General features: G+C 37.1%; 1 protein-coding gene across 1 annotated transcript in view; it reads right to left on the bottom strand.

Annotated features, from left to right (window-relative positions):
• The window catches only part of LOC136025176 (connectin-like), a 37,832-nt gene extending 27,735 nt beyond the window's left edge, over positions 1-10,097 (bottom strand). Inside the window, exon 1 of the mRNA XM_065700947.1 lies at positions 10,022-10,097. Coding sequence (XP_065557019.1) covers positions 10,022-10,030 — 9 coding nt within the window. The 5' untranslated portion in view covers positions 10,031-10,097. The remainder of the gene's footprint in view (positions 1-10,021) is intronic.
• Between the last annotated feature and the right edge of the window lie 3,355 nt (positions 10,098-13,452).

The following is a 13,452-nucleotide window of genomic DNA, read 5'->3' as shown; positions in this document are numbered from 1 at the left end:
TCGCTGTCAAAGTACTGATCACCTGATTGGAGCTTGTCCCAGCTCACCAGCACATCCCAAGTGTTCCAGATGTTCTGGCCCTCATGTGAATTCCAAGGAAAACCCTTGCCAAGCCTCACCAAAATGTGCAAATTGCACTATGGAACACGTAAGTTTTAGCCTGAAATGCAAAGTTCTCCGATCGGCTCTCAACAACGCTAATAAATGAATGCTCAAACTCCGTTTAGCTTTGTTTCCCTTAATATTAATGGTACAAAAGACAAGGATCTACTGATAAGTGAGCTACTTGAAAATGATATTGTGTTTCTACAGGAGCACCTTCTCTCTAAAGTGAATGTTGATAGCCTAAAGCGTTCTCGGACCCATTATACCTTCTTGAGAGCCGCCCAAAAAACCCGTGGAAGACCATCAGGAGGTCTGGCCATCTATTTCAGACACAAGACTCAGCCGATATTATTGCAAAGCGACGCTAACATCTTAGCGATAAAATGTGGTGATACCGCATTTATAAACATTTATTTCCCCTGTAATAAAAAGACTGTGCAGTCATTGTCTAGTTTTTCACAAGCATGTAATCGCCTACGAACACTACTTAGCGACCTTTCAAAACAAAATACCAAATGGGTTCTCGCCGGTGACATGAACACTGACTTATTATCTAATTCCGACCGATCTGAAATCTTTCTCGAATCACTACCTGGAGGATTCCATCTTGCTGATAAAGATCTTCTATTTACTTATATTCACAATCGTGGTGGTCTTACTTCCAACCTTGATCATGTAATTGTGTCAGATTCAACTCTACTTTCATCAATAGTTCATGTGGAAGACTCTAAAATCGACGACGATCATTTACCAATCACGTGCCAACTATCTTGCTCCATGGCGACCTCTGTGCAACGTAACTCTCCCAAGTGGTTCTCAAAGTTAAATTGGGAAAATACCAATGTTCCACTTTATGTATTGACATTGTCCCAGTTATTATCATCTATTAAAGTGCCTTTCCACTTATTGCAAACATCTGTATCTGCAACTTCAACGCGGATAGATATCAACTCGTATTATCAGCAAATAGTGTTCTGTCTAAAGTCTGCCGCTAAAACAGCTGTACCCTCCGAGTGCGTGCGAACGGGTACTCGCAATCCCTTTTGGAAAGTTGATCCTAAAGTGAAGATAGCTAAACAAAAAGCTAAGTTCTGGCTCCGTATGTGGATAGCCTGTAATCGTCCTTCTTCTGGTTCAGTACATCAAATAAAACAGAAAACCAAACGAGAGTACAAATATTCCCTGCGCAGAGCGAGACTGAATGCCTGGGATGGTCCTTGTGACAAGAAATCCTGGGATCGTGTTATAAACAGTGTTAAGTGTTCACCTCCAATTAATTCGTCTCTTCGGCTATGTGACTTCGTTTCTTATTATAAAAATATTTTGCTTTCGTTTAATATTAATCTCCAAAATCATTTTACAAAGCTTGTAAACTCAATCCTCCCAATTCGTATCAACCAATCTCAAGTGTTGTCGGTGGAATCTGGTGTTATACTCCGAGCTCTTATGCAAGTGAATAAGTCTGAGTCTCTTGATAGTGATGGTCTTTGCTTCAAGTTTTTTGCTTATGATTGTCCTGAACTGCTGAAGCATTTGCAATTATTGTTTCAGATGTGTTTGGCACAGTCCGTCGTGCCAGATAGTTTTTTGTCCGGTTGTATATCTCCCATAGTCAAGAGGGGTAAGGACCCCAGTGCTTGCTCTAATTATCGTCCTATCACTGTGTCTTGTTTTGTTAGTAAGCTATTTGAATATGTACTGCTACCGGCCATTAACTCCAAGTGCAATTTTACTCCCTTCCAGCTTGGTTTTAGAAAAGGTATGGGCTGTTTTCAAGCTCACCATATTGTGGGTAGGCTAATGAAACAAGCTGTTGCTCAAAAAAGTCCCCTGTATTGTTTGACTGTTGACATATCTAGTGCTTTTGATAATGTAATTCATTCAAATGCTTTGTTTTCTCTAGCAGCCTCGGGTGTTAACCTTTCTATTGTTTCCGTGCTTAAGTATTGGTATGCTAATTCTTCAGTTAGGGTGAAGTGGAATGGTACGGTAGGGGAGTATATTTCTGTTAAAAAAGGCGTTAGGCAAGGTGCCGTGTTATCCCCGAGCATTTTTAAATGTGTTTTAGCTTCGTGTCTCCAACGTCTTCAACCGTCAATTTTTTACAATGATAATTTAGGCATTAGTCACGTTGCATATGCTGATGATGTTCTGCTTCTTAGCCGGACAAAAAATAGTCTAATTACCAACTTCTACCGGCTTTCAGCCGCACTATCCACAGTAGGCCTTTCAGTTAATGCCTCCAAATGTGAGTTTTTGTGTTTTGGGAGTCCTCCACCAGCATCACCTCTTTGCTTGGGTTCTTTAACTATACCATGTTCAGCAAGTATTAAATGGTTGGGTCTCTCTTTTTCCACGTCACTTTCGTCTACTTGCTCCGCTATTACGTCCAGCGTGCTGAAAAGTATGCGGGTTGGATACGCGAAAATTTCACCAAATCGTGGTCGGTATAACCGAAATGGACTATGCCGTCTTTATTCTAGTTTTTGTGCCCCTGCTGTTTTTTATCTTTCTGGTTTTGCTTTCCTCCTTCGCAAGAAGGATACAAAGAAAATACGCTCAGGATATTTTAAGTATTGCAAGTATTTGCTGCGTCTGCCTCGGTGGTATCGGAATCATACAGTCGTCTCTAAATTTGACATCGTTGATGCGCCCTCGCGACTGAAACATTTATCTAAAGATATATGTTTTAAAACTCGGCAAATGGTCGGTGTTTTTGACCCTCTTTGGCCATTTTTTGATTGGAGGTAATTTATTTATGTTGTATGTCGTTATGCTGCTATGATATTTATGTTGTTATGTTTTTTGTCTTGTTTTTTCTTTTTTTGTGTGTTTACTCCACAGTTTAATGTACTTTGTGGGTTATAAATAAATTATTATTATTATTATTATTTATAAATAAGGAAAAGTACAAAAGTTATACTTTTGCGAAGATGTGCAATGGAACCCGCCTTATTGTCATGAATTATGCAACAACATAATTAAGGTGAATATAATCACTGGGGAAAAATCAGGAAACAGACTTCACATTTCCCGAGTTATGCTCCATTTTAGTAAAGGTCAACTTGGATGTACAGTTCAACAACATTAATTTTCATTTCGACCTGCATTTGCCAAGGCAGGACATAAGTTGCAAGGCCAAACTTTTGAATTTTATTGGCGTCGACCTCCGTACTTCTATTTTTAATCATAGTCCGTTGTACTAGGCATTTTCTCATGTTATGACACAGCGTAGCTTAAAAGTTCTGCCACGACCTGAAAACAAACGACGAAGATATAATGCTGTGTGGCAACTGCCACACAGTCCTGACAACTGCCCTGACAACTGACAACAAAACATCTTATAGTTAGAATTATATTCCTTCTTTAAACTTAATTAAACTTCTCCCATGTGACTTTGAAGTTTTGTTTCATTTGGCAGAAAATGACCAATCATACCTTGTGCTATGGTGGTTCAATAAGACATATAAATAATGTCAGTATAAAATCAACTTAGTAGCATATGTTTTATTTGCAAATCAAAATTTCCATACAGCCTACAAGAAGCACCACACACAAGGAAAGTACTACATTTAGTTTAAAAAGTAAACAAAGGTAATACAAAAAAAGTACTCATAAAAACGAAACACAAAGGGCATATTCGTACCACTGGTGAAGGGGAGGCACTTTTATTATAGTTCAATGTGTAAAAACTATGAGATGCTTCCTTTTTTTAGTATAACGTCATAGACTGTGCTTAATAAGGAAGAATGAAGCATATGCAACGTCAATATACTAAGAAACACGGCATGTTTCTCTTATTGCTTTAGCAGCCTGTAAACAGCGTTTACTCTTTCTTACTTGGTTTACTACTCAACTCCTTGGTTTACTCCACTTGGCTTAAATAGGACTTGTTCATCTATATATTTTATGAAACAAAACTAGTTTTTCAGTTAGTTCTTGTAATTTTTAAACTTAAAAAAAATAAAGGAGGCTCTTTCTGCTTTAATGCACTCGCAAACAAAACAATTTTGATTTGTCACTTGGATGCTCATGGATGAAAACATGAAAAAGAATTTTCATCGAAGACATAATTTTTTGAGTTTTGACATTCTTTGTCAAAATGAAGAAATATTTTGCAAGGTTATTTATTCTTTAATCCAGTAATTAGATCTATAAGACTATAATGTTTTTTAAAGTTACAGGCACTGCTCTTATAGCTCATTATCTGCCACTCAGCCCCACACAGCCCAAGGAACAAAATCAAAATAGTTAAATATTGTATTTTCTTTCGTTTGATTGTTTTTTTATTGTTATTTACCTTAGATATTGTTTTTTTTTTTGCATAATAAGAATTACAGAAAGAAAATACTTAAAAATTCCCACCCAAAGGAAATTGATCTTCAGCCCTTTTAACAAAGATAAGAAAGAGTTTCTTGAATACATAAAATAAAATCTGTGATAAAGCTGAAGCAGGAATAGCCCATTATTGTTTTCTGTAGTCCTTCTTCCTTTCTATTATATACAACCACTCAAAATGACAGTTTTAATGGGTAACTGTTATTTCTTCCAAAAATATAAAACATCTTAAAATATTTCCTAAATGATATATTATATACTTTGAAAATCCTGGATGTATTTTATTATTCATCAAATATTGTATCAACTTTAAAAAGTAAATAAGTTTCAATCAAAGGGTCCTACCAACATGGCGGTTGAATTGCATGTTATTGAGCTGTATTTTATCTCAACCGCGTAGGTTTGAAGATTTTGGGGGTTCAGTTGTGTGATAATGGGATGTATGAATTTGATTTCTGTGCTATTGAACTGTATTTTAGCACGGTTAATCTAAATTAATTTTAGGGGTTAGCTCAAGCAAATCTCAAAATTTTTAATTTTGTATCACTGAAACCGGAAAAAAAATTCTTTACAACATTTACAAAATCGATCGAGGCGAAAATGACCGTTATTCGTCTTTTCCTCTAAAATTACGCTTTTTTTAAAATAACTTAAGTTGCATGTATAGAACGCTGGTAATAGGTAAATCTGGGACGTAGATCACGAATCAAATTTGTTTTTGTTTTGAATACTCATGCTCAGTTCTGCCCTTCCCATAAATCAAGCATCGACTTAGATCAGAGAATAACATTACGCGAAGTTGAATCCACACAAAAAAAAATTGGACTACTAAAGCCGAGAAGTCGTGTTCACGTCAATTTACGGAAACAGTGAAATTTCGCTGCTGCTGAAGTAGGAGGTAGATCTTGGGGATGGACAAAAGTTCCAGACGTTGCTACTTTCTGCTTAAAGACTCGGTGTCGGTAACTGTCAAGATTATCAGTAGATTTTCCACCTACAACATAGAAAGTTCAGCCTCTTCCGCTGTTTTAATCTCTTCTTTCGAAGCATCTATTCGAGAAAACGTTGAAGAATTTTCCTATGCTCTTTGTTGTCTCTCAGCCGTTTAAGCACAATCCCTTTCCCAAGTCCATGTAGACAGGAACTTGTGTCGCAGCCAAAAATTACGTGAGCAAAAGAAAGTAGTGTTTGCAGGTTTCAGTCCGAATCTTCTCAACAATGGTTTCGACCTTAGGGTGCTCAGGACTACAATGATAAAGTAACAACACCAACAAATCGGTATCGTCACCGATAACTATAGTATCCTAACACTCAACCACCGTAAATACAATAAACAAGTCAACATCAGGTATAGCTTGGTTGGTTCTCAGGCCTTTGACTCGGAAATAATATGAAAATACATTGACGAAACGGGCTTTATTATTTTTGCACTAAAGTAATTTCTCTTTTTTGTTGGTCAGTCTCATTTCTGGGTTAAACAGTACTTCCCATCCAGTGACGCGGTTTTGCTTAAGATGAGTCATGTCTTGTGTCGAAGCAGTGACGTCGTAGCAATCAAAGACAATAATGGCGTCTGGATGTTTAGTCAAAACCAGGGGTGGATCCAGGGGTTGCTATGCTATACCTAATAGCATAGCAACAGTTCACCCGGTAAATTTTAGCAAGTTCTCACCTCCCTGTTCGATTTAAACATTGTAAGTGGGTAGGGTTGCACAACGCAACCGGATCTGATGTGTCAAAACAAACATTTCGTTCCAGTGTATAATGAAATTTGAATGTGTATGTGTCACGAGGATTTTTCGTCGTTTAAACGATATTGATGTCAGGAAAACGCGGACAAAAGACGCTTGACAGCTTTGTCATTTCAATGTCTCATAGAATGGATAGTGTAACTGTAACTGCAAGTAGCTCTTCAATTAGTTCTGTTGGAAGTGGCGAACAAGGGCAAATTCCTAACACTTTGCAATCTTCTGTTAACCCTGTTAGCGTTCAGAATGATCATTTAACAACACCCCCGCCCCCTACCCTGTTTCCGGAAAATTATATTGGGATCCACATCAGCACAATACATGCCATTGACTACCGAATAAAATGCGAGCTTCTGGAGAGGCCATGGAAACTCCGATTGGATTCCAAATGCCATATTCTGTTTATTTAAAGCGCAGGAAAGACGAAAAAAGGTACTTGAATGATTCTCATTTGCAGAGTTTCCACTGGCTTGTATATTCTGCTGCCCAGAAAGGCCTTTTTTGCAAATACTGCCCTCTTTTTGTAACTGGGGCTAGCAGGGCTCAAAAATGATAGGTTCCCCTACAAAAATTGGCCAGAAAGCCTGTCACAAAATTTGCTAAGTTACTGGGAAAAGATGAAGACCTGACAGTACATGATACTTCCCAGTACCATCATGACACAGTAGAGGCCGGAAAGTCGTTTCTAAGAGCCTGCCGTTCTCCGCACGAATCTCTAAATAATTGCGTCAACGAAGAGCAGATGAAGTGAGTAACCGAAAACCACGAGAGGCTTAATCCGATTCTGGAATCAATCATATTTCTAGGAAGGCAGAATTTTCCACTGAAGGGGCCATCGGGATAATTGCAGCTTAAACTTGGATGACATGCCGCTTTCCAATGAAGGAAACTTCCGAGAACCTCTACGTTATCGTGCTGAAAGTGGTGACATTAAATTAAAAAAACAACTTAAAACAACAGGAAAAAATGCTACCTACATCAGCAAAACAACTCAAAACCAGTTGATTGACTGTTGTGCGAAAGAAGTTATAGGTGTTATTCTAGAAAGAGTAAAGTCAGCAAGGTATTACAGCATCATTTTTGATGAGACAACAGATGTGTCACATTCATCGCAACTTAGTTTAGCTCTCAGCTATGCCTTAGATAACCATAGACGTGAGGACATCATAGGTTTTTTTGACATTCGTCATGCCACCTTTGAACCTCCCATTACAGACAAAGAGCCGATTGTCAACAGAAAAGTGGTTGACTAGCTAGCTCCGAGCCTTTTCGAAAAATGGGTTCGAATTTACTCGACTGTACTGGAATTGCGACGGATGGGTGTGCAATGATGGTATCAAATTGGTGCTGTAGTTGAAATTCAGAAAAAAGCTAAAAATGCGTCTCGTTATCCCTGCTTTAACCATGCCCTGAACCTTTCTTTGTCAAGAAGCTCAGCTGTTTTGAGCATCAGAAATCCCACAGGCATTATAAAAGAAGTTGTTGCATTTTTTTAATGCATCTGCGAAGAGAAATTACGTCTTGAATTAGATTCTAAAAGCTCAGCTCACGGGGATTGGCGAGACGAGGTGGATCAAGCATCACGAGTCACCTATGCAGTTTGTGTCCGAAATTCCAAAAATCATCCAGGCTTTGGAACACTTAGTCACTGGAGTGAATCAGTGACCGTTTCGAAGGCAAAGACGCTTGTCACAGCGTTACATAGTGCGGAGTTCGTGGTTTCCCTTCAGCCTCTACACAGTATTTGCGCTCTGACCTTGCCTCTTAGTCGGCTATTCCAGAAGAAGACTTTGGACTAGGGTTTTGGACTTTGCTGCCGATGGCCACGTTTCCGATCTTTTGGATTTCCTTGTAAAGCACAGGGAAACGTGTGACGAAAAGTTCGCATTAGTATTCGAGCAAGTAAAAGAATTGTCAGATAAAATCCAATTGGCTGTTGAAGTTCCAGTGATTACACAAAGACAGGTTTATCGAAATTATCCTCCTCCTATTACGCCTGAAGAATATTATCGACGTGTTGTTTTTATACCTATGCTCAACTCAGTCAGAAGTGACTTAAAGAGCCGATTCTCAACAGACACGCTGAACTCTTTCTGGTTAACCGTACTGCTGCCATCAAATATTGTGAATTGTACTGATGATTTGCTGCAATCTTCCGTCAAAGAGATCTCTAGCATGTATGGTCAACTTCTTGGCTTAACCGTGCCGTCTACCAGGAAAACACTTATTTTGGTAGAGGTGCATGGGTGGAGAAATAGATGGCTTTGAGTTAAGAGAGAAGGAGGTAATTTTCCTAGTTCAGTGGAAGAAACGGCCAAGGAATATGACAGACACCTATATCCTTATGTCAGCCCACTTCTTGACATTTTTATATCTCTTCAGGTGAGTGTGGCATCTGTCGAGCTTAGCTTCTCAACTTTACGCAAACTGAAAACCTGGCTCAGAGCATAGATGGGGCAAACTAGACTCAGCGGTTTGGCCCTCCTTAATGTGCATCGCAACATCGATATCAGCATTGACAGAGTAATCGAGAGGTTTGCGAACAGTGGAGCCAGGAAGCTTGAATTTTGTTTGTAAACAGTTGTCAGTTGATCGTACAGTTTTGAAGTACAGTTGAAGTACAGTTTTTGTAATCATTATTGTAATATATGAAAACCACATTTTCGTTAAACAAGAGACCACCAGGGAAACTTAAAACGTGAAAAATAAGCTTTTGTCAACAGTCAGCTTTGTGGTCAACAAAAAGGACACTACTCCCACTCTTTTCGGTAAGAATCGCTCCCTCCCCCCCCCCCCCTAGAACGAAAGGCTGGATCCGCCCCTGGTCGAAACGTAGTTCCAGTATCGGTCTAACGTCTCCAAATATGTTTCTTTATTCACCCAGAGAATCCTGTGAAGCAAAGCGTCCATACCTAACACGTAAGTAGAAGTCAGACAAACCTTTTCTCCATTAGTATCAATTTCAAGAAGTCGCTTGATAAATTTTGCCAGCTTTGGTTTATTTGATTTTCTAAATGTTCCTCAATTCCATCTTGCGTCGCCTTTGTACGATTATCGCACGCTCAAAAACCCAAATAAACAAGACCTGGCAATTTCTGACTATTTACAAGACAAAGATCGTGGACACGACTTTTTATACGTGTAAATTAAGTTGTTTTTAAAAAGTCGTCATTTTAGAGGAAAGACGAAAAATGGTCAATTTCGCCTCTTCCAATTTTGGCCAACTTTGTATGCATTGTAGAGAATTTTATTTCCGGTTCGAATGGTGCCAAAATCAAAACTTCTGCCTTCTTTTTAGATTAAACCTTGGATTGACTGTGCTATTTAGATAAAGTAATGTTGTGGTAGGACTGTATAGGATAGACTTGCACGTGGTATAATTTGTTTTAGATTAATTTATGCCAAGTTAAGTTCTGAGGATACTTAATTTTTAAAAATACCAGATTAATTGGCTTTCATCATCAGTTGTCACGATACCCTAGGATGTCGTTTTATACAATCGAGCAAGGTATAAAGAAAGGTTGTTTAATATATTATGCTACAGAAATGGTCTGCCTGTAGAAGTTTAAATCTTTTGCATATAATATTGCTCTAACGATAGAATTTAATATTTATAATTAAAATTAATGAAAGAACAAAATGCGAAACTTTGGGCATTGATATAGTGCTACTATCCGATAAAGTCTAAGACGCTGCTCTAAATTTACATTTGTAGGCTTACACATCATTGAAATTATTGACTTCCCAAGGTTATAAGTAATTTAGAAAAATCTGGACAATATACAGAACTATCCTACAATTACAAAAACAAAAGCTAATTTATTACTCACAGTTTTCATGATAAATTAGATCCTGCGAAAACTTCTAATTTAAGTAAACTTTGCCATTTTATATGGAATTTTTAAAATCTTATCGATAATCTATCAATCACGGAGATAATTACACCACCGTTTAAATTCAAGCGCAAAGGTCTCCCTGACCTTTAAAAAGGAAAACATCGACGCTTTCAGTAATAGGCTCTTTGGCCCATGGCTTTGGCGTTAGGTCTTCGATAAGACTATCCAAGAGCCCAAGGATTAGTTATCTGACAATCAAGAATACTTTTTATGGCTAGTTCTCCAATGTGAAGAGAGATCCTTATAAAATACCCGGAATATCTAGCCTCTTTGCCATTATATTAAATAAAAAAAACAATTTTTTTTTAATTAAAAGTAAGGAGCAACATCAAAATTTAAAACGAATAGAAATTATTAATTATACGAGGGGGCCTACCCCCTTCTTAATACTTTGCTCTTTACGCTAAAGTTTTTCTGAACTTTAAAAAAAACAACTTATTATTCTAATTTAACGGCCCATGTGTTTCAAGAGTCATTATTAAAGAATCGGGACAAAAAGTCCATCTTTAGCGTCAAGAGTGAGGTATTGAGACGGGGGCAGCCCCTTCATAAAATTAATAATTTCAGTTTGTTCTAAGCTTTGATGTTGCTCCTTACTTTCAGTTGAAAAAACGTAATTTTCAAATTAAAAATTGTATTAAAAATTAAAACTTAATTTAATTTCTTATCGTTTTTAAGTAGTGCAGGGAAATCGTGCTTCCCGTCCATGAAAAATTCCTTCTCTCCAAGGGAAATGCCTCCACGAAGAGTTAGTCCCACGTAAAATCCCCCCCTCCCGCCAGGAAAATTACTCCTAGACAATTCCATTCTAGCTGAAAATAACCCCCAAAAAATTTTCTTGCGGACGGTTCCAGGTGAAAAAATTTTCTTAGCGTACTTTCATTTGGAAAAGACTGTCACTTGAAAATATTGTTTTTAAAATCATTTCGAAAACCCCCTCCTCCGTGGAAAAGTTTTTCTGCATATACCCCGTCATCTTATAAAAATTTTCTCCCGCAGAATATTCCGTCTGGAGAATATATTCCATGAAAAATTTCCCCGTGGTTAATTCCTCCCCTGAAAACCCCCCTCATACGGAAAGATACTCTAGACAACTCCAACCAAGTAAAAAATTTCCCAGAGACCATTCCCCTTAATATCTTCAAATGTAAAATTGAGTCGACAAAGAGAAAGTAAGACTAACAAAAAGAAATCTGTATAGGAATTCACCCCCAGAAACTTTCTTTCTTATGTAAAAGTCTCTCCGTGGAAAATCCACCCAGCAAAAAATTTACCCCTCCCCCTCCTCCAACAGAAAAATATATCCATACTTCCCAATAATAAATACTATACGTAAACAATGGGCAAATTGTTTGATTTAAATACCTTTCGCCAGGAGCTGTGGGGGCTCATGTTATCTCCAAAAGCATAGTTATTGGACCTTTCAGCTATGCTAAACAAAATGGCTCTCTCAAATTTTTAATGGGACAAATTTGAGAAAAAGGGTGGTGGAACGGGGTCTAGTTACCCTCCAATTTTTTTCACTTAAAAAGGACACAAGAGCTTTTAATTTTCATTTGAGTGAGCCGTTCCCCGATATTTTAGGACTATTGGCTCGATGGGATCACCCCTGGGGGAAAAAAGAAAAAAAAAACAAATTAATACGCATCCGTGATTTTTCTTCTGCCAAAAAATACAAAATTCCAAATTTTTTAAGATGGGAGCTTGAAACTTCTACAAAAGGGTTGTCGAATATACTGAATCTGATGATGTGATTTTCGTTAAGATCTCTTGACTTTTAGGGGATGTTCCCTCTTTTTTTGAAAATCAGGCAAACTTTCTCAGGCGCGTAGCTTTTGATAGGTAACACTATACTTGTTGAATATTATATATTTGGAATTTACATAACAAGCCAATCGTTTTGATATATCTATTGATATCAATATTCCGTTTTTTGGAGTTTCAGTTACAATTGAGTCGTGTCGCTCCTTACAAACTGTTTGTAACAATTGGCGTTACCATGAACTGTTTGATCAAAATATTTATCATTATACTTATCATATGACAGAAATTGCACGAAAGACAGAGCATCAGGACGCTGACCTTAATTCATTTTTTCTCCATGGTCGATGGAATTACAATTTCATGTTATCACAATCTAAATTTAAGTGCTGTGGCTTTAATTTTAGATATATAGAAACTGATAAATAATAATAATTATAAAAATATAATGACAAAGCACAAGCCACTATTGTTTTTTTTTGTGTTTTTTTGCACACGAGCTCATACTTAGAGGTATTAAATTTTCATGATTTATTCCTCTCCCTCAAAAGTGGAAGAAAAGGTGTGGCCACCCAGAAGGGGTACTGTAATCACAAGAACTCATCAACTTTATCTTTGGAAAGGATTGAGGTACCAATTTGATTTTTTTTGTGGGGCGGGGGGGATTCAAGCTGCAAAAAATTTAATATAAACAACAAAATATTAACAGTAAAAAAAATAAGGCCGGTATTCGACCCTATCCAAGAAATTAAATTTCTAAATCGCATGTTTGTATAAAGGTATGACAAATGAATCCGCAACTAATGCACAAAACGTCCGTAGGCCAGAAGTGTACCCAACAGTAATGAAATCTTTAGTTGAAATGCCAAAGGCCAGGCGACTAAACCACTGTGAAATAATTAAAGTCACGAAAAAACTGAACAACCCTATTAAAAATAAAACTGAAAAATTTACTGTAGAGAAAAAAATTCTGACTAGAAATGGAAAACTGATATTTCAGTTTTCAACCAAAAAAGAAGCCGAAGAAAAAATGACAGGTTTAGGTAAAAAATGAATCATATGAAGAAAACTAAGATAAAAGAAATTTGAAGAAAATTACTTTGGATGATTTTTTCTGACGTTCCTAAAATAAGCATGATGGAATACCTATTTGAGAAAATACTCTGCAAAATGTCATGAATCTTTTAAGACATTATAAATATTGTTATATGGCCACGCAGTGAAAATTGTAGATCATCTCAGGTTGAATTTTTTTGCAGAGATCCTCATTCAGTCAGTGTTTATCAAGGGTGCCGGCGGAAAATTTTCCAGTGGAGGGAGGGGCAAACGCCAAAATATAGGTGTTGGTTGGGTGACAGGGAATGTATTTCAGAAAAAAAATTCGTAGTAATATGATTATTTTTAAATTCTTATAGGAAAAAACTGAAATAAAAAGAGCGATTAAACTGAACGCAGAACAAAATACAGTAAATTTTAAACGACAAGGATTCCTGGCAAATCAATTTATTTCATCAAAAATATATTTAATTATTATGCATTTAATCTTAAAAAAAAATCAAACTCAAACCAAGATTATAGAAATATTTATTCCTTCCGTAGATTAT

This window comes from Artemia franciscana, chromosome 3 (assembly GCF_032884065.1).
Source record: "Artemia franciscana chromosome 3, ASM3288406v1, whole genome shotgun sequence".
Classification (NCBI taxonomy): domain Eukaryota; kingdom Metazoa; phylum Arthropoda; class Branchiopoda; order Anostraca; family Artemiidae; genus Artemia; species Artemia franciscana.
This window is presented reverse-complemented; position numbering and strand designations above follow the sequence as displayed.